This window comes from Lytechinus pictus, chromosome 5 (assembly GCF_037042905.1).
Source record: "Lytechinus pictus isolate F3 Inbred chromosome 5, Lp3.0, whole genome shotgun sequence".
Classification (NCBI taxonomy): domain Eukaryota; kingdom Metazoa; phylum Echinodermata; class Echinoidea; order Temnopleuroida; family Toxopneustidae; genus Lytechinus; species Lytechinus pictus.
This window is the reverse complement of record NC_087249.1, coordinates 30352008-30374121: the sequence shown is the minus strand read 5'-3', so window position 1 is coordinate 30374121 and position 22114 is coordinate 30352008. Positions and strand designations below refer to the sequence as shown.

The following is a 22114-nucleotide window of genomic DNA, read 5'->3' as shown; positions in this document are numbered from 1 at the left end:
GCGCAATAATATTTTACAAATTCTGTAAACCTGACATCATACGTTACTCTTGAGGTACACACAAGTTGGTGAAACTTTGCGCTTCATAAAGATGAAGAAAAGTACTTTAAACAGTATAAGATAATCAGCTAGCAAACCTTAACCCTAACAATTCCAGGGGACCTTAATGGCCCCCTAAAGATTTCTATGATAAATCCATAAACACGACAGGGCCACGCCATATCGTTCAAGACTATTTTTGGGATGAATGCATGGGTATGCAGTTATGATATACACCACAAGTGCATATTATCAGATCCCGAATTGCTTAAAAACGTGATTTCATGTATAAGCCCAATGTGAGTTCTTGCCAAAATTCGTATCTGTATCATTATTTTTACTTATTGTTAATGATTGGAAAATTGCCAAAATTTTCTATTAGTTATAAAAAAAAGTTTAAAAACTCTGTACATAAGCAATAAAAACAATTAAAAAAAACATAATACCGGTAACCTAAATAGACTGGGCTATTTTGTTTTCTAAGAAGACTGAGGGGGCCCCCCTTATGATCTGGGCCGTCGATCGCGGGATCACAACGAAAATTGGCACACGCATTACCCATGGCATAATCTAAAAAACTATAAATCAAATTTTGCATAAATCTCATTGCTAATTTATGCGTAAAATCAAAAGTTTGCTCTAATTAACTAAATAATGCCCCTGAAATTATCATTTTTGGTTCACAAACCCTTTATAGGAATCTGATCAAATTAATGTTCTTTTAAAAAAATTCAACATCACATTTATTTTTTTATGTATTTTATTGTTTTTTCAATGGAAATAGTCAGGGACTATATATTTTGACCATAAACAAGGTGAAATTAATTTATTTTAATCAGTAAAAAGGAAAAATAATGGCACATTTATGAATTATGGCTAAAAACACTATTTGAATTAGATTTGTACACAAATTCACTTTTTTGAGCAATTTTGGGTCTGCATGCACTTACAAAATGTTGCATAATTTCGGAACCGCATACCAGGGGGTCGCAATTTTGGTCTCAAAAGTTGCGTGAGACTTGAAAAAGGAAAGTCTGTGAGTGACGCGGTAAAAAAAAATATGTGCAGTGGATTTATCGCAAAAAATGTCGAGGGGGGCTGAATCAGCCCCCCCCCCCAGTCTTATTAGGGTTAAAAAAACATTCTATAGGCCTACTAATTGTTTTTAATATACATTTGATCAGAATTCCTGAATTAAAAAATATGTAGTTCAAGGGCTTTATTTATAGATTTGAATTGAATTTGTATTTCATGCACTAAAATTGGTATAATTGATTCAAATGAAATAAAGCATATTGATTTACTGGTAATGAAATTAAGCTTTGAAACCCCATGTACGTCAATTTCTTCCATTGTGCAAATTCTCCTCGCCCCCCCCCCCCTCGATTCAGACTAATGTATATGTTCATGTATTAGATTAGGGAATAAAATGTCAAATTACTTAATGTGTTCTTTTTTTGTAGGCATTCAATTTCCATGATTTAGTAATTTTGGGGGAAATATGAACTTTTCTGTTGTAAATTCATTAACAAAATTGTGGTAATCTCTTATTTGAAACATTAAGAGCTTAAATCATACTGTATTTAGTGTATAGTTTAATTGATTTAGAGAAAATTGCATCATTCGTTGGAAAAAAAACGTTTTAAAACGATTTAAAACGTTTTAAAACAATAAAAAACGTTTTATTTGTTTTTTTTAATAAAAAACGTTTTTTATCACAACCCTGGTTGCACCTACCCCTGAAAGACACCCCTTTTCCGCATGTTCTTTTCTTACAGATGCTAGCCACTCTTCACTCTTCAATGGAAGCTACTTAACCCCCACCCCAACCGGATTTCAGTGCCACACAGTTTCAACCAGTGTATTGCAATCTTCATCTTCGAAGATATTAGAAAATAAAAGATAAAGCGAACTTGCATTATCATACATCTAATAAAAAAGCAAAAGTATAACATGGCATAAAGATAGATAATAAGATCGGGAAGGAAGGGGGATCAAAAAGTATTAATGGCTGCATATCTCATGGAAAGGATGAAAAAGTGCCAACAAAAGATTCCAGGTAGGGGGACGATATGTAAAATCATACCCCGATGGGTTTCAAGGCATAATGATTCACTGTAATGATATGATTGCATATAATAGAAATAATTTCTTCTTCATTCTCCATCTCCTCTCTTCTTCTCCCTCTCTTCCATTTTCTTCATGCCACTGAATGGAATGGGTGAGGGAGCTCTCCACCAGGGGAATTGTCCTCCGGAGTTATCCTTTTGTACATTCAAGCAGCGAACATATTGTTCGGGGTGGTGAACTATCGTTTTACCCCCCCCCCCTTGAATATTATGACGCCATTTATTTACCCTGTAATTGGGGGAAATGTCGTCAGGGGAGAGGTCCTCAGGGGGAGTTGTCCTCCGAGGGAGTTATTCTTCGGGGCGAGTCTTTCGGGAATGAAGACCTTTTTTTTTTGCTTGTCAAATTTTCAGGACAAAATGCACATCCTTAGTTGTAAGGTTGGAGTCGTCCTCAGCTGAGTTGTCCAACGGGGAACTTATTGTAATACGCTTCGAACAATATGGAACCTTCAGAATCCGTTCATAATGTGATTGACATTTCCTAACTTTCTTGCGTAGGACCCTGGATGGTAAACATAATTATTTGGAACCTGTTGCATCAATGGTAACTAGCAAAGTGTCCTTGCTAAAAAGACAATCATGATCAATATTCTAAAGGTACTTAATTATAAACCTTAATTTAATTCAATTCAAAATTTTGATTTAACAAGGTGATCTAACTAATTGAAAGAGGCATGTAATGAAGAAATTAGGTGTTAGGAATATATACTTGCACAAGATCTGCTTGTGTGTCATGACGTAATGGAGAAGTTTGGCACCGTCTTGTGTCTTTGTACGGGTGAGGGAAGGAAGGCAGCTGCATCAGGGGGATTGGTCATGTGTTTGGTCACATGACTCTGCTGCATCGCCAGACTGATGGTCATGTCTTTCAGGATGAATGAATGGATGAGTTCGTTGACCCTCTGTGGTTGCTCCACCATCACCATGTGACCGGCTGATTCCACTACCTCCAACTGAGATGCATAAATAGTCTGAGAAAAAGAAAACATAAATACACAATTTAGAAAATGGAAAATAGCATTTGAAGTATAAACCTCGACCAATTTATGAAGGGTGTCTTATGATTCTTTACCTACATAAAGTTAGATACCGATCTAAGAGCAACCGGGTATGGATAGTAATATCAGAGTTATATGAAATACTGATTAAATTTGTTGCTGTTATCAAACATTTTCAGCCAGTCTATTTATTGACTAATTGAAATATGGCATTTAGATCTAGATTTGGACAACACAGGCACAATTGAAGACTCTGCAAAATGCAGAACGGAGATTAGTTAAAGGGGAATCCAGCCTTGGTCATAAAATGTTGTGTTGGGAAGGAGAAAAATAAATCAAACAGAATGGTGAAAGTTTGAAAGAAATCAGACAAGCAATAGGAAAGTTATAGCTGCTTATAAAATTGAGATCACTAATACTATGTAGATTTCAAATTGGCAACTGAGTAAGTAAATTATGACAAGGGGCAAGGACAAGTTTCCCATAGGCCATGTACTTTATTATCAGGGATTTGTGGTTTTCTCCTAAGTACCCATTCCCCTGGGGCAGTAATCTATATATCACCCAGGTAGTATATTGTTTCATGTCCTCATGAAAAAAAATATAATTTGAAATAAAACTTTTGGGAAAAATGAAATTTTAGCCATAATATGTATTGGAGTACATGGAAGAGTAGTCCTTGCCTTACATCACTATGACATCCCATATGCGGCCAATTTGAAGAGTCCATGGGTATAGTGAATACCAATATTCACAACGTTTAAAAATTCTTAACTTTCTTGCTGTTTGTCCAATATTGTTCAAACTTTCCCCTATCAACTTGTCTGATTTTTCTTTTCCTTATAAAAACAAGTTTTTATTTGGGTTGGATTCCCCTTTAACTGGACCAAATGAGGGTGTCTGGAGAAAAAAATTATTTTTCTTATTTCAAGAAAATATCACATTTTCTTTGTGAATTTGAAGAGAAATGACCTTCAGACTGACAGAAATGTTACATTTTTTAAAAAAGTCAAATTATTGGCTGCAAAAAAAGAAGAATGAAATTAGGTAAATTTTCAGCATTTCTCTGCCATAGACTGTGTAGTTAAGAAATGGACACACACAAATCCAAATTTTTAGCTTCCGAGAGCTGTTATAAATTTATTATTAATGCCAAAAACTTGTCCATGAAGAGTCCAATAGGATTTTTTATGCTCTATCTGATGGTATGATTTTTATAAAGATTTGGAAACCAGATCACAATGAAAAATTGCAACAAAGTGAAAAAAAATGTGCAAAACAGAAATTTCATTTTCCCATAGAAAACGCATGGAGAAATGGCAATCTCAACACACACAAAAATAAGGGTTTGCAATTTATCTCTAAATCCTTATTTAAAATGATCATATAAACTTGTCCTTACTGTCAAAAGAAGCCCCTAAATTTTCTCTTTCCATACATGCCAATCACAAGTTAATAATCAATTCAGATCACATTTTTCTAGTAGCCTGAACTTCCCCCAAAAAATGTGCCATATTTTCCCCTAAATCAGCCTGTTTTATGCTGACACTTTTCAGTGTGGCTTCAGACACCTTACAGTATCATACAAACGGGTTTTCAATGAAAAGGGATTACATACAAACTTTCAGAGCCGAGAAAGAATACGCATATATGAGAAAGTTGGATTCGACCGAAATGCAATCAATACACACCAACCTCTTGCATAGTTACTGATTCCTCCTGAGGCACGAGCTCATCCTGGCGTCCATGGATGATAAGGACACCCACTGAGAGTGACGAATGGTAGTCACTCCCTCCTTCAGGCCAGTACTGTCCCTGCATGGTGGCACGTAGAACGTAAGCAGGGATGTCAAAGGCATTTCTCAAGTCAACTGCAGAGCGTTTATCTTTGGTATGAAAGGCTTGTCTATCAAAGAAACAGAGCATAATAATAATAAAATTACCTGGACCAATTAAGTGCTTTTCTAGAGGATATGCCTTCATAGAACTGTCACTTAGTCAAAGAGCAAATTGTAATTGTGCAATATTTCCACATACTTTATGTGCTTCCTGAAAAGGGTAAAGTGATATTTCTATTTCTGGAGAAATATAGTTTTCCCTAGGGACATAATATAGTACAATATAATGAGATGACTGTTTTTAGGATTTGGGAATGAAAGAAACATCGAGGAAGAAACAGTCAGTCTGCAAGCCCCTATGTTAATGAGCAAATGAGCAAGATTTATCCAAGTCCTCTCGTGGCTGAATTCATATCCCTACAAAATCTCGTGAATTGTGAGACTTTTTTCTCAAAGAATTTAACCATTTTCTCCTTAAGGACGTTCCACAGTTAAAATGAATTCCATGTCATTTTCACCAAATTTTGCAGAGAGTTACTTTGGTATCTATGCATTATGAAAATGCAAAAAATAACATAGGTTCATGTGCTTATTTTTTTTCTACGGGTCTTCAAATTCGCCGTATTTGAATGATATGCAATCTTGCGCAATCAAGAGAAATATGCCTCTCTTAGACCTCACGAATTCACCAAATGAGTGTAAATCATCTTTACTCAGTAGATACAGCATCAAACTTCATCAAATTTTCAAGATACATAACAAAGTGTATACAAAAGAAAGAGAAAGTCTTTTAATTGGTAGAACTATATCTATTTGGAGTCAACAGCGCCCTCATTTGGCAAGAATGGTGCAAAAACTCGGAAAAAACAAATCTTCAAAGACGTGAATCTACTCAAAAATTAAAAAAGTATTTTGTAAGCTGCACTTTTTTCAAAATCCATGTCATTTTCATCAAATTCGGCTAAATTGTAGAGGAATGCATATCGAAGGTGTAGGGAAGTTAAAAATATGGGGTCCATGTGCTCGTTTTTTAACTATGAGTGTTCAAAGTGATGCGAGTTGGCATGAAAATCGCCCAAATGCGCCCAAAACGTGCAAAAGTCTAATAATGCCGTCTAAAATGCGAATGGTTCCATATTTCGCTCCAAAACATTCAAAATCCATGTCATTTTCATCATACTCTCTAGATTTGTAGAGGAATATATTCTAAAGACATTAAAATATTAAAAATATGGGGTCCATGTGCTCGTTTTTAAACTATCAGTGTCCAAAGTGTTGCGAGTTGGCTTGAAAATATTGAAATCCACCTAAAATGCGCCGAATACGTGCAAACGTCTAATAATACCGTCTAAAATGCGAATAGTTCCGTAGTTTTGCTCCCAAACATTCAAAATCCATGTCAATTTCAACATATTCTCTAGATTTACAGAGGAATATATTCTGATGACGTTAAAATATTAGAAACATGGGTTCCATTTGCTCGTTTTTAAGCTATCAGTGTCTAAACTGTTGCGAGTTGGCTTGAAACAGCCCAAATGCGCCGAAAACAAGTAAAAGTCTGATTATACCGTCCAAAAATGTTTGAAATACCAATGGTTCCTTAGTCCTGCTCCCAAACATTAAAAATCCATGTCATTTTCGTCATACTTTCTATATTTATGGAGGAATATATTCTGAAGAAGTTAAGATGTTTAAACTATGGGGTTCATGTGCTCGTTTTCAAATGATCAGTGTCCAAAGTGTTGCGAGTTGGCTTAAAACAGTCTATAATGCGCCTAAAACGGGCAAAAGTCTAATACCGTCCAAAATGTCTAAAATACGAATGGCTCCTTAGTCCTGCTCCCAAACATTCAAAATCCATGTCATTTTCATCATACTCTCTGGATTTGTAAAGGAATATATTTTGAAGAAGTTAAGATGTTAAAATTATGGGGTCCATGTGCTCGTTTTCAAATTATCAGTATCCAAAGTGTTGCGAGTTGGCTTTAAACAGTCTATAATGCGCCTAAAACGGGCAAAAGTCTAATACCGTCCAAAATGTCTAAAATACGAATGGTTCCTTAGTCCTGCTCCCAAACATTCAAAATCCATGTCATTTTCATCATACTCTCTAGATTTGTAAAGGAATATATTCTGAAGAAGTTAAGATGTTAAAATTATGGGGTCCATGTGCTCGTTTTCAAATTATCAGTGTCTAAAGTGTTGCGAGTTGGCTTTAAACAGTCTATAATGCGCCTAAAACGGGCAAAAGTCTAATACCGTCCACAATGTCTAAAATACGAATGGTTCCTTAGTCCTGCTCCCAAACATTCAAAATCCATGTCATTTTCATCATACTCTCTAGATTTGTAGAAAAATATATTCTAAAGAAGTTAAGACATTACAAATTTGGGGTCCATGTGCTCGTTTTCAAATTATCAGTGTCCAAAGTGTTGCGCGTTGGCTTGAAACAGCCCAAAATGCACCGAAAACAAGCAAAAGTCTGTTAATACCGTCTAAAATGCGAGTGGTTCCGTAGTCTTGCTCCCAAACATTGAAAATCCATGTCGTTTTCATCATACTTTGCACATAGATACTTTAGCACCTGAATATTCCAAATATGCAAAAATTAACATCGGTCCATGTGCTTGATTTTTTGCTATAGAGCTTAAAAGTTAACCCAAAATGGATGATGTTCTTAAGAATTGCGCATCCAAAAGAATTCGGCATTTTTAGACCTCACGAGATCACAACACTGAGATTAAAGCCCTATTAATCAGTCAAAATCCATGAAAATTTCGTCAAATTTTGCAATATGATTAATAATTGTATCCGTCAGATGGATAATCTATCGATTGCTGTCAATTGTTTGCCCATTTAAGTCTAACAACACTCTCAGTTCTTAGAAATTGCGGGAAAGATATAACCTCAAAAATGTCAAATTTCAATAACAAACTTTAGAAGTATAAGAAATGCTGCACTTTATTTAAAATCCATGTCATTTTCACCAATCTTTGCAAAGGGGCAATTCCACATGGGAGAGGGGAAAAACACTAAATTTCAAAATTGATAATTTGCATCTGAATGTGAATGTCCTTTTTACACAAAACCTTATATTTTAAGGAACTGAAAACCTTTTTCAAATAACTTTTACGGTTTTTGTTAAATGATCTTTTGAATTTGATGACAATTTTCAATTAGAGAACATATATTTTACATTATTTTGTTAAATTTGATAACTAAAAACATGTTTTACATTTTTGGTTCAAAATCATCTTATTTTGTGTGTGGAGGTGTAATAATTACCAGTAGCAAATGTCTTTATCAGGGGTATTTTCAAATTTCTCTGAGAAAATTTTGCAGTCTACTACAAAACGGATGTAATTCCGTTACCATGAAACTGAAAAAGTTTTTCTTATGAGCTAAATCCTTACTTGAATTTTATATAATTCTGAATTCTCTGATTTCATGTGACTTGCTAAAGACTTAGCAACATTTTTTTGAAATATCATTTCTAAGTCTGCTGTAACTGTGGTAACGGAATTACATGGTAACGGAATTACCATTATCATATCTTTGAAGGGGTGTGCGTTAGCCAATTTTGTTCCATTAGCATGTTGATATCTTAGCTGTAGTTCAGAGTTATGAACATTAAAAGCCTTCTGATTAGTAATTACACTCCAAATCAGGATGAGATTATAAAATTACTTGACAGCAAGCTCCCATTCAGTATAACATTCAGAATAAAGGCAAGATAATGTACATTGGCATTAATTAAGTATATTGATGGAGCATACAATGTAGGTGAATGCCTTTCAAATGATTAATGGGCAATCACTTCTTGGTGAGGAGTAGAAGAAAGATTATGCAGGATGACAAAACAAAATTGTCTTCCAGAATCCAGATTGATTTTGCCAAAAATGTCACTGCCAAGAACCAGTTCTAATGAGATCCAAAATACTGGACACACAATCACGAAGTGACCATGTTCACTGTATGTGCCTTGGAAAAGAATGGCATTCATTATTTTGTAAGTGCCTCTGAACAACTCACCCTCGACAGTCTGTAGTGAACTTTTTATTAAAAAATTTCTGGGATGGCTGGGAGTAGTTCTATGCTTCAAAGAAGTGGTTATATTTTTCAGATGGTACTGCCTAATAATTTAAGCGATATCTTCTGTGTAACTCTCCTTGCATTGGAAGACTGGACATTTTTTGTAACAAGCCGTGGTTAGGGACCAGACTCTGGCATTGGTAAACAGTGTAGTGAGCAGTAAAAAGTAATGAGTGGAAAAGGTTGAAGTTAGATCCATAATTTGCAGATGCAAGAGCCACATGCCAAAAATATCATACTAAATCTTGATACAGATGATATTTCCGAAAGTATGGTGGATTTTGACAAAGATATTCAAGTCTGTCTTTTAAATAAGCACCAAACCAATACTGTTCTCCACCCCTATGCAATGGATGTTCAGAAACATGCAAAGTCAGCATCATCCAATAATCACTGCTTCAGGGATGGAGTAAGTGAGTAACTATGATGACCCTTCAAGTGAGGATGATACACAGAATGAACACTCCTCTAAGGAGAGGATGGTGATAATGTTGAGACCAACAGTGTCATCAATAACAAAACATCTGAGAACAGCAACATAAATGTAACAGAAGACAAACTCAATTGGAAATGGGTAGAAATGTACAGCATTCTGCTGTGAAAGAAATTCAAAGAGACAGTGGTAGTATTCTGAGATACATTTGTCTGAGATACATGTTGTAAAATAAAATATTTTATCTCTATAAAATCACCTAAAGTTCTTTCCGAAATGGTATTCTAATTACCATTTTATCTTTGTTTTATCTGTGTGACACATGCCTATTTATGAAGCAATTTCCAATGAGAAAGGCTGTTTTTTAGCACTCATCTCATTCAACCAATGAAAAGCCTTTCTGCCATGAGGTTTGACAAATGAGTGAGATTGGATCAAATCAAATTCTGTGCTTACAGGGATTTAATTTAAAAAAAATTAATACTTTTAGAAGTCAATATCACATTTCCTACCTCATTTCATTTCATAGACAATATTAGTCAATTTAGTCAATAAAATTATTTGAAATATTTATTTTATATCTACAAGAATAATGTTAGAGTAGTACTCTCATGATTACATAATTTATTATTTTTCCTTTATTGTTATTTCAAAGTTTTGAGCGAATTGACCTAGAAATATTGCTGAAATTGAAAATGGATAGAGAGAATAGCTTCCACCTAATTTGAAGTTCTTTTTTTTTCCTTCAGAGGAACATTGGCGCAGGCACATCATCTGTGATGCAATGGTTGGATACGCGATGAACATGTCTACATCCTAGGCACTGCTTTGTCACATATCTTAAGATACGGAAGATAAAAATTAATCTCGGATAAATTCATATTTTATATGAAAGATAAAAAATTCTAATAGAGATAACATTTAAAAAATCATGGCCTAGGAAAACCACCTCAGGTCATGAATATGACATATGATCATCAAATCACTGCAGTTTCTTAGGGTCACATTTGGGAAATACATCTGTCAGGAAGATGATATTGACTTTATACTCAGATCTGCTATAATTGCAGTCCTCAGTAAGCCACATATACATGTAGACAGAAAATGAATCCTTACCTTTAAAGAGAAGTAGATTAATTGGTGCACTAATTTATTGCTTTAATAGTTGTCCCCAGCATTCTTTCAAAATGTGAATGTCAACATTTTTTTCATGTGGTTTCAGCATTATTTCTCGTTTTCAATACATTTATTGAACAACCAAACAGAAAGTTTTCAGTTTAACTGTTTTAAGATGCCAATTGTATGTAAAACTATGTTTCTTTTGAGTATTCAAAGACTTTAGAATATCTTAAACTATCATCTACCCAATTTTTTTTACTAAATATGCAGATCTGATCACATGCTGTCCTCAGTTTTGTAAAATTCCTGATGTGTATACATTTGGCTGTAGTCCATGTAATTCCGTTACCATGAGTATTAGTGATGATTTTTGGCCTTTGCATAATTCCTTTCATCAGTGCAGGAGGCAAAAAGTGGCTAGTAAGTCCTAATACCCCTGAAGTTGAAAATGAACTAAAATTTAATTACCACTGATCCCTAATATTTTGTAAAATTCTGTTTATTCATGGTAGAGCCACTTATTACATACTATACACTTATATTCTATTTGATATTATAGACGTGAAGTACTTAGTTTGTGTTAAGTATTAGAGAAGAATATATAAACAAGCTATATTGAGGCATTTCTTCAGTCATAAATGCCTAAAAATATTATTTTCCTTCACAAATGTCAGAGGCGTAATTCCGTTACCATTATGTGTAATTCCGTTACCATGTACTTCCCCCAAAGAAAGACCAATTATGAAAATTTGTTGATGATATTTGTGAATAAATTACTTTCAAAATAAAGTTGACGTAATAATAAATTGAATCAGACATTAACTAGGAGCTAGTGTGTTGTATATTTCAGAGAAACTTTTACTAAACTTTGTGTTGAAAAGTTACTGATTTCTCTGGTAATTCTGTTACCATAGCACATATCCGTCACTCACATCTGAACGTGTGAGGGGTTTTCTAAAAATCTTGGTTCAGAATATAGCACAAATTGCCATGCATAGTAAGTTCAGAAAATGGGAAAATATTGAGACATCTGGATGCTGTGAGCAAAAGTAACAGCCAAATTTCTCTGATTTGTAATTCCGTTACCATGGAATTGCCCAAAGTTGTTCAGGAAGGTATACCCAAGAGGTGCAAACATTAAAAAATATGGGTTCATGTGCTTGTTTTGAAACTATCAGCACTCTTATTAGAGCAAATTTGCTTCTTAAAACACCCGAAAACGCGCCAAAAGCAGTATCTGTGAGGAAAAATTCTGAACCACTTTTCCATTTATTCATACTCGGGGGTCATAATCATCATACTTTGCAGCACTACAGAGAAACTACTTTGACATTGTAGAGGAATTTAAAAAAATGGTCCATGAAATAATTCCAGTTTATTAGCTTCATAAAATAACACATCAGATCTGCAGTTAATGTAGATAAGGAGAAAAATCAGCTCACATTACCTACAGCTGATTAAATCACAAGTTCATCCATTGTGACGTCAGCGCGCAGAGTGTAAAATATGCGCAGATCATGATGCGCACAAACATAACTGTGGAACGTCCTTAAGTAAAATTGATTATTTTTGTACCATAGGAAAGAGTAAACGTTACTCTTTTATATTGGTCATTTCTTTTGAATAAAATTTTGATAAATAGGTGAATTTCAGGCCTAAAAAGAGGCCTCAAACAGTTTTCTTCCTCTGTTTTCTCTTGCAAATTGTGCAAAATTTTGAGTTTTGGGCACAAACATTATTTATATCATCAGAAAGCCCAAACTCTCTACTTTCATACAATGTCACTCTTGATATGTGACACGTTATAGATGGGTCAGCAGCCAGCCTTTTCCATCAAGATACAAGACGAGATTTCTGAAATTTCTGAGTAGCATAAAATCTAGAGTTCTGATTGGCTGAAAAATGTTTTCAAAACAACAGGCACGGGTATTTTGAAGAGATTACCACATGGTGAGTGTGACCTTTAGAGGCCCAGTGTGGGGAACATTAGACGGTGCTGCACCATCCCGAGTTTGCTCAATCTCGAGATTTTAGCCCGATCGTCCCTCTTCACGATTAATCTCGAGATTCAAGAAACCCCGTCTCCACCATCGCAAGAAGAGCAATTCCTGCTCGAGCGAAGCATCGATGCATTATGGTCTGACGCCGTGAATAAATATCCCCGAGTGCGTCTGCACCTACGAATTAGCGCGAAAATTCGTAAAATAGCGCGCTAATTTGCAAATAATCCCAAGTTGACTTGGGATTGCAATCTCGAGATTTATCCTACGAACTAGCGCGATAATTGCGTCTCCATTGCAAATAATCTCAAGATTGTTCAGATCGGGATAATTTGCTGGATCAGAAATAGCGCGCTAATTTGAAAACTCGGGATGGTGCAGACGGCCCTATTGAAATTTGGGTGGGTGTGTGGTCTCTATGACCAATCAGAGAGCAGTATTCTTGTTTTTGAGCTGCTAAATGTACTTGGCCTATGAAAAGCTAGCTGCTGACCCATCTAAAATACCTCTTCTTATAAAAATTATATCATACTAAAGCTTAGATCTTCAGCTTTACCATAATCTAAAAATCATTTGTGCTCAAACAGAAATTAAGGGTAAAAACAACTTTTGTTGCATGAAAATAATTATTTTGTTTGTTTTAGATCAAAAGTTTCCCCTATATTACAACATCTTTTTGAAAATCCAAACACATAACCTGAAAGAATGATTTTTCTTCTTTATAAAGATACCAAAAACATGAAATTTTGTTAATATTTAGAGCAGCAATGGCCGAATTAAAAGAGGTATTTTGGTCCGCACCAAGCTCATTAACAATGCAAAACCACTCTAGTCATGAATATCACTTGGATAAAAGAAGCCACTTTTTGAGGGCTTGCCGACTGACTGAGAAACTGCTGAGAAAATCAGGTACAGTCATCACATATCAATATCAAACCTAATCAACATTTAATGAAATTTTAGTGTTATTTGTTATTTGATTTTATGGGAGTAAAATTGGCCTTTCAAGGTATGCTCAGTGACGAGTCTGTACGCAGACTACGAGAATGAACCTTTGATCGTGAATTGCACCTGCTGTGTCTGTACAAACGTCTTGAAAAATATAAAGAGATTTTACCTTGCAAATGTTCTATTGATAATCGGCTTGATACAAGCAAGGCAAAACGATGGAAGACAGAACAGATGACATGGCTCAGGTGAGAGGGGAATCGGACCTCCATTGCTGATCAAAACAACCTTGGTAACCTTTCTTGACCTCTCCTTCGCAATCAAGGTGCAGAATGAACCACTGTTGGGGGGAAGAGGGGGCCAAAACAAAAACACAAATTTATTTTATTCCATTTGGGACAATGATTCATTCAATAATCCTTCATACTACAAATTGGCAGCTGCAGTATCTTTATGCACAGCATTATTTAAAATTTATGTACAGTACGGTACCTGAAATTCATAGGAACTGATTCAGAATGTTTTGATTTTCATCTCATTACTAATTTAAAGCCTCTTAAAAGCTTTAGAAAAGGGTCGATATTATAATGTGAATTTTACTTGAGAATCATATAACATTTTCTAAAATTGTTTTTTTTTTTTTGGTGAAAAATTAAAATGTTGAGATTCTCTAGGGTGTCTAAGCATACTCTATCTGTTAATGTCCTACCCTCAAATTTACATGTAGTATTTGAAAATCAGAAAGCTACATGTAAATGTGTACAGGCAAGGATATATCCTGAACATTTTTGGCCCGTTGCTTTATAAGAGGATGATTTATATATATAAAAAAAAGTATCTTAATTTGATCTGGAAAAAATTTATCAAATTAATTTCATTTTCATTTTCATATCCATCACATCACTACTGTTTTATGGCACGCACAATCATTAAACTCTTCTCTTTTTCTTTTGGATACCAAAACTTGAAATAGGATTTCAAGGATTTTAGAAATTTCTTTGAAACATTCTTTAATTTAACAAGTGGAACGCCTCTGGCAGTCTCGCCTGCATTACGCGATTTAATATAGCAGCAGTGCTAACTTTGAAAACTACTATAAAATAATCATTCACAAAAATACCATTCATATAATGACATAATACCACGTTCATTGACCATAAATGACATTTGAACGGTGACTTAAGACTTGTCAACTACACCCATGTCCACATTTCATTCACTCTATCTATAAACTTTCAAAGTTATGATGGCAATTCAACAATTACCCCAACATGGCCTAAGTTTATTGACCTTAACTGACCTTTGACCTTGGTTTTGTGACCTGAAACTCACAGGGGATGTTCAGTGATACTTGATTACTCTTATATCCCAAGTTTTATGAACTAGATCCATAAACTTTCAGAGTTAGGATGGTAATTCAACAAATACCCCCAACACGGCCAAAGTTCATTGACCTTTAATGACCTTTGACCATGGTCGTGTGACCTGAAACTCGTACAGGATGTTCAGTGATACTTGATTACTCTTATGTCCAAGTTTTATGAACTAGATCCGTAAACTTTCAGAGTTAGGATGGTAATTAAACAAATACCCCAACACGGCAATAGTTCATTGACCTTAAATGACCATTGACCATGGTCATGTGGCCTGAAAACTCGCACAGGATATTCAGTGGTACTTAATTAACCTAATGTCCAAGTTTCATGACCTAGATCCATAAATTTTCAAAGTTATGATGGTAATTCAACAAATACCCCCAACTTGGCCAAAGTTCATTGACCCTAAATGACCTTTGACCTTGGTCATGTGACCTGAAACTCAGGCAGGATGTTCACTAATACTTGATTAACCTTATGTCCAAGTTTCATGAACTAGATCCATAAATTTTCAAAGTTATGATAGTAATTCAACAAATACCCCCAACTTGACCAAAGTTCATTGACCCTAAATGACCTTTGACCTTGGTCACGTGACCTGAAACTCGAGCAGGATGTTCACTTATACTTGATTAACCTTATGCCTAAGTTTCATGAACTAGGTCCATATACTTTCTAAGTTATGATGTCATTTCAAAAACTTAACCTTCGGTTAAGATTTTGAAAATAATTCTCCCAACATGGTCAAAGTTCATTGACCCTAAATGACCTTTGACCTTGGTCATGTGACCTGAAAGTCAGGCAGGATGTTCAGTAATACTTGATTATCCTTATGTCCAAGTTTCATGAACTAGGTCCATAGACTTTCTAAGTTATGATGTCATTTCAAAAACTTAACCTTAGGTTAAGATTTGATGTTGACGCCGCCGTCGGAAAAGCGGCGCCTATAGTCTCGCTCTGCTATGCAGGCGAGACAAAAATATACCCCAATGTAATAACAAGTGGAGTGCGTCTGGCAGTCTCGGCTGCATTACGTGATTTAATATAGCAGCAGTGCTGACTTTGAAAATGACTAGTATAAAATAGTTATTCACAAAAAACACCATTCATATAATAACATATATGAATGGTGTTTTTTGTGACCTTTGACCTTGGTCATTTGACCTGAAACTCGTGCAGGATGTTCTGTAATACTGGTACTTTTATTACTATTATGTCCAAGTTTCATGAACGAGGTAGGCCTACATGTATACATGTACTTCCTAAGTTATGATGACATTTTAAAAACTTGAAGGGATGATCCGGGCTGAAAATATTTATATCTAAATAAATAGAGTAAAATTCACAGAGCAAAATGCTGAAAATTTCACCAAAATCGGATAACAAATAACAAAGTTATTGAATTTTAAAGTTTATCAATATTTTGTGAAAACAGTTATATGCACATCGTCATGAATATTCATTAGGTGGGCTGATGATGTCACATCCCCACTTTCATTTTTCTTATGTTATCATTTATTACATGAAATCATGTTTCATTTTTTCATACATGTGTAAATGATGTGTCGCCATGATGATGAAATAAGTTGCGGCAATAAATAACTAATGCACTTAATCAGTTGTCAATCCAATTGTTTAAGTTCTTGGTAGAAAATTAAAAAAAAACAACCTAATTTCATATAATAAGATACAAAAGAACAAGTGGGGATATGACATCATCAGCCGACCTAATGAATATTCATAACGACATGCCTAGAACTGTTTCACTGGAATAATGCAAATCTTTGAAATTCAATTACTTTGTTATTTGTTATCCGATTCTGATCAAATTTTCAGCATTTTGCTCTGTGAATTTTACTCTATTAAAATCTCTTCTTAATACCTTAAGACCTAGATGCATTCATTGAGTCTTCAAAATAAGCTTTCTTACCCATATGAATGACCAATCAGGACATTCCGCTTCTTTGCATAGCGATCAAATATTGCAAGCACATCTTCAGCCAATTCTTCAAACTTGTAAGCAGCCATTTCCTTCGGGGCTCTGCTGAATCCATGCCCAAGCATGTCAGGCACTACCATCTCAAAGCCAGCCTCCTCAAAGTATTGCAACTGGTGGTACCATACTTCTGCACATCCTCCAACCCCATGAAAAAAGAAGAGCACAGTACCAGGTTCCTCCATGAGAGAGATGAGGGAAACCTGACTGGACCACTTGGAATTCTGTTGATTTTGCTGCGAATGTTTCGACTTTGAATGACCTTTGCTCCGAACACTCTTTCTTTGGTTTGCAGCTACCTTGCCGTAAGTGCTGCTGCCGACAGCATCTGCTTTGGCCACTGGACTCTGGTGATTGTCGTTCTCTGCTGTGGTAGTCGAGTTGCTTAGTTTATGCGTATGTACATTGTCTCCTGAGGGTAGATTCTCTCTGTGGAGACTGTTAGAGGTAGTATTAGAGGCTTGTTCTGAACCTTCATTGTTCATAATGATGCTTCCTTCAGAAAGATCTCTCATATTGGGGCCACCATTGGGTTTCCCAGATGATCCAACTTGTGAGTTTCGGTCATCGCCCTGGCGATGCTTCCCAAGGATATATTCAATCCGAAGCCACCTTCCAGGTCTAATCTCAAGAATGTTAACATTATGCTGACCAGGTGAGATGGCACGGTTTCTCCAGTTTAAAGAACTAGAGTCTCTACTGGATGACTGCCTCTGTGGCTGGTTCCTCATTTGGTATTCTGCTTGGGGCACTGGTCAAAGACATCTCAAACTTCACGGTAATCGCTACTGTCATAGTTTCCTCAAGATCCGATGAAAGCAATTCTTTTCACCTATCCTCTGATCAGTTCCTGTAAACATTGTTTCTTTCTGAAGTGTAGCAATTCCTTCAACTATTACAACCATCATCAGTCATAATTAATGATGATAACTGACCTGTAGATCAAAAGCAAATCAAAATATTTCATAAGCTACAGTATAATTATAATCACAATAATAATAATAATAATTTCTTAACAGAAAGAAAAATCTGCTCATTCTTTCAAATTATTCTTAATCCCCCCCCCCAAAAAAAAAAAATGAATGCATTTATAAATGAAATCATTAAAAATACAAATAGGTCTAAATAATATATAAATAAAAACACATCTGTTCATTGCTTTGTCAAAGAAGGGGATATGGAAGAGAGGATATGAGAAGAGAATTAGTAGTACTTATTATACTAATTATTCATAATCACGTATTAAATTTTAGTATTTGTGAAATAATAATTTTTATTTATAAATTGTTCTTCAAAATGGCATCGCTAATCGGATGTACGTCATAACGAAGCGGTTCAAGGGTCAGGCCTATTGTATTTGCTTTGTTGACAAACGGATTGAGGGATCTACAGGAGATCGGTCTGGTAAGAAACGTCTCATTTTTACCATTTATAGTGAAATAATTTGTATCCCTTTATACGCATTAGGCGCATGAAGGTTCATAGATTAATAAAAATTCACCCCTACAAACCGATTTCACCCTCTAACTATGGATTTCCTAGGGAAATCCATCTTTGTTTACATGTGTCTCTTAGGCCAAGTAAAAAAAGATAGTAGTTGATCGTCTGGGTTTTTTGAGAGCAGTGATGAGGGAGGTCCTTACTATTTGCTATCTTACTATCTTTTTTTAAAACAAGGAGGCATTTCCTCGGCCCGTTTTTTGACATCAGTGATGAGGGAGGCCCTTACTATTTACTTTTTTTTTTGGCTATTTTTTATTCAAATGATTGTCAGGCCATGTCAAGCTCGAATTATGTAATCGATGCATGCTCAATATTAATAATAATTGAGTAGATACATATATTATATACAATTGATTGGAAATCTATGGAAAATGTATTATGCGATAAAAATCTATTGATGTATTACTATACTGATGTATACCGGTACTGTATTGTTGTAAAACAAAATGTTCATGTCAAGTGAATATTTAAACATTATTCTATATCAATATATATGTAAGGGTAAAAAATGCATGGGGGGTCATTTTTATTACCATGGGCATGGAGCCATGTTCAGTTTTCCAGAGCCAATCTCTTTTTCAGCTCTAGGCATGGTTTCGCATCGCAGTTTCCAGCTGCTTGTATATTCGTTTACATATTAAATGTTTAATACTGTTCATTCAATTGTTATTAATTTTTTTAATAATATCAAATGTTAAATGATTTATTGAATTAATTGTTCACATAATGTTTATTTCAATATTTGTAACTGTTAGTGTTAGATCTATTTACTAACTAATTTTTACAATTGTCCATCAAATTGAATAGCTCAAGGAAGAATGAAGTTTATCAAATTTGAACAGAATTGGCATTAACTGGAATCCCATTAATGATTTTCAATCTTGATAATCAATAAATCACTTGAAATTGTTTTTTGAATATTCAATGCATTGCCTGCTGACGTTAGAAAACTCGCCAGAAAATTCAATTCATGTCACAAATTCACATGTCGCGCCAGCACAGTCAATCACATCGAAGTACAGGTGCTGTCACTCACCAAAAAACCCCGCTGAAATACAAATTACGTCATTAAAATTGATTTATCTGCGCCATATTTCCAAAGCACGCGACGGATTAGTTCAGATTCAGGAAGCGGGGCCCCCCAAAATGCACTAAAAATGAAAAAATCTGTGATCTTTTCTGAGTTTGCAAACTTTATATTCTCGCTAATTTATGACCCTATCTTCAAAATTCCAATAAAAAACCAAATCAGAATTTTTTTCTTTCTTGCAGTTACGGCGATATCGGACTTAGCAATTTTTAAAAAACTTTTATGAAGTTGCGAGAGAGTGAGAGCACATGAGAGCAAACCGCTCGCCAATCTTGTGAATTTTTTTCGCTATTCAGCAGCCATAAAAATAGTAAATATCAAGAAAATTGATGCTGCAATCAAATAGGGAAGCGGGCGCGGACGAGAAACATCACAATTTTTTTTTTAGCCAATTTTTTAGGCCAAAATAGATGCGCGCGAGGACGATCAACTACTTTCTTTTTTTACTTGGCCTTATACATATATGGCCGGCGGTTCAAGGCTCCATGTCTGAAGAAGTATGGTTGGAACTACCCCTTATCGACCACCTAATCTTCTCAGCATCGTATCTCCGAAAATATTCATCAATTTTACCCAGTTTTAGTCCCATTTGTGCAGAAAATTGAGCAGATCAGATTCACATGTTTCGCTCGGCGACTCCGATTCAATCCGCGTATATATCGACGAACAACGAATACGACGATTTTACATTTGCTCATTTGCACCCGTCTTTTGAAACCGACCACCCGCGATACACTAAGTTTACGGCCGATTCTTGTCGCGGTGGCGAAATATTTTTACTCTTCCAAATCAGTTCTATGATGTCAACATGCTAAATGATCGTCTCACTACTTCCACTGCGAGCTCCGGCACATGATTCGACGATTGACGACGGATATTTGTTCTAAAGCCGTTTCCTATCGGATTTCTTGGTTTTTCAGCGGGAATTGGGTCTGGTCAATACAATTTTGATTAATTCTACTAAATTTTTACTTTTTGTTGCTTCTTTTTTTCTCGTAAAATCGATTCTTACCGTTTCTATGGACACTGCGCCTACTCTCCCGCGCGTATCGTTTGTAATACGCAATAATTTTAACGCGCGCAAGGTGGTCGGTTTCAAAAGAGGTGGTCGATATGTGGTAGACTCACCATATATGTCAAAATATTTAAAAATATCAGACATGGAGTCCTCAACTTAAAGTTAAGGCTGGTGCAAAACAAGGGAGACACGGAACTGGGGTAGATTGGCAATGGCATGATTGGGGTCTCAATAGTCTTGATAAAATATGGAAACAGAAATTATGCACTTACCACGATTATAATTATATTGATGAAGGTCTATCGTGACACACAAATCCTGACATCGAGGCACAGACTGAGTGAAATGAAACCTCAAACAATCAAAATATAGCCTCGGTCTCGATCTGCCATTTTGTTTTGAATTTTGAATTGAAGGAGAGGTATTTCGACAGAACTTTTCATTTTTTGAGGTTTCAGTCTGTGCCTCGAAGATTTGTGGTCACGATAGACCTTCACATTTTATCAAGATTACTAGTATTGAGACCCCAATCTACCCCAGTGTCTCCCTCGTTTTGCACGGTCGACTCCTGGGCTCCGCCTCCGCTCCGGCCCGCTTCGCGGGCCGGGACTCCCTGGGTTAGGCTTAGCATGGACCTATTACGAATAGGTCCATGGGCTTAGCCAGCGGTAGACCAAAAGCTTCGGTCTCTGTTATGTTGGTTGTTCAGCTGAACTCCGTTGGCTTCACTCACCAAATACAGAGACCGAAGTTCTACTTCTAGCGCGATCTGTACAGGGGACTCAATGGCAATATGTTTATGTACTTAAGATCAGATAAAACGGGGAAGTGAATTTGCGCGACAGCCGAGGTAAGTCACTGTTTTTGTTCCTTTTAACTTGATTTTTCTCCGTTTTTTGGCAATTAATGCCAAGAGGGAATATTAATTTGCATTTTGGTCGCGTTAATTTTCAAAATTTTTATTCATTAAAGACAAAAATTGAAGAGCCCCGACGGGGGGATTTTGCATTGCAAGTCCCCTAATGGTGGCTGCACGCTAGCGAGCCGTCTGTGTACGAGGAGAAATTAAAAAAAAAAAAAAAGTTAAAAAACTCCTCGAAACAGACGGCTGCCAGCTGTCTAAGCCAGCGGATGAAGTCAGGACTCAGGCTCAGCCTTAACCCAGAGAGCTCCAGCCCGCGTAGCGGGCTGCTACGCGGGCTGGAGCTCTCTGGGTTAGCTCAGCCTCAGTCAGGAGAGAGTTACCCGGTAGTGATACTGATAGCCCGAGCTCGAGAGAGATGATATCTGACTCACCTTAAAAATCGCATGCTCCTCTCCTGTCCAAGTTATAAGCCGGTAATTGACCTAATAATACGACCACAAAGCAATGGAGCCGCAATGGTCATCTGGAAATAAAACACCCTTCTCGGCTTTGCTTCTCGATTAATGCGCAAACGGAACTATTCTTACTGTAGGTCCTATGTGTACGTACGTAGGGTATAGTAGACGGTATAGGTAGGCAAGGGCAATTCCTCGATCAATGTATTTTT

The 22114-nt window shown here is 35.9% G+C and overlaps 1 protein-coding gene across 1 annotated transcript; it reads right to left on the bottom strand.

Moving 5' to 3' along the window:
* Nucleotides 1-426: 426 nt before the first annotated feature.
* On the bottom strand, nt 427-22083 carry LOC129262129 (protein ABHD8-like). Its single transcript, XM_064100222.1, has 5 exons — nt 21879-22083; nt 16906-17906; nt 13769-13939; nt 4865-5075; nt 427-3142 (listed from the first exon to the last, which is right to left on the bottom strand). The coding sequence occupies exons 2-5, from the start codon at nt 17700-17702 to the stop codon at nt 2903-2905; spliced, it is 1419 nt and encodes a 472-aa protein (XP_063956292.1). The 5' UTR covers nt 17703-17906; nt 21879-22083; the 3' UTR covers nt 427-2902.
* Nucleotides 22084-22114: the final 31 nt, after the last annotated feature.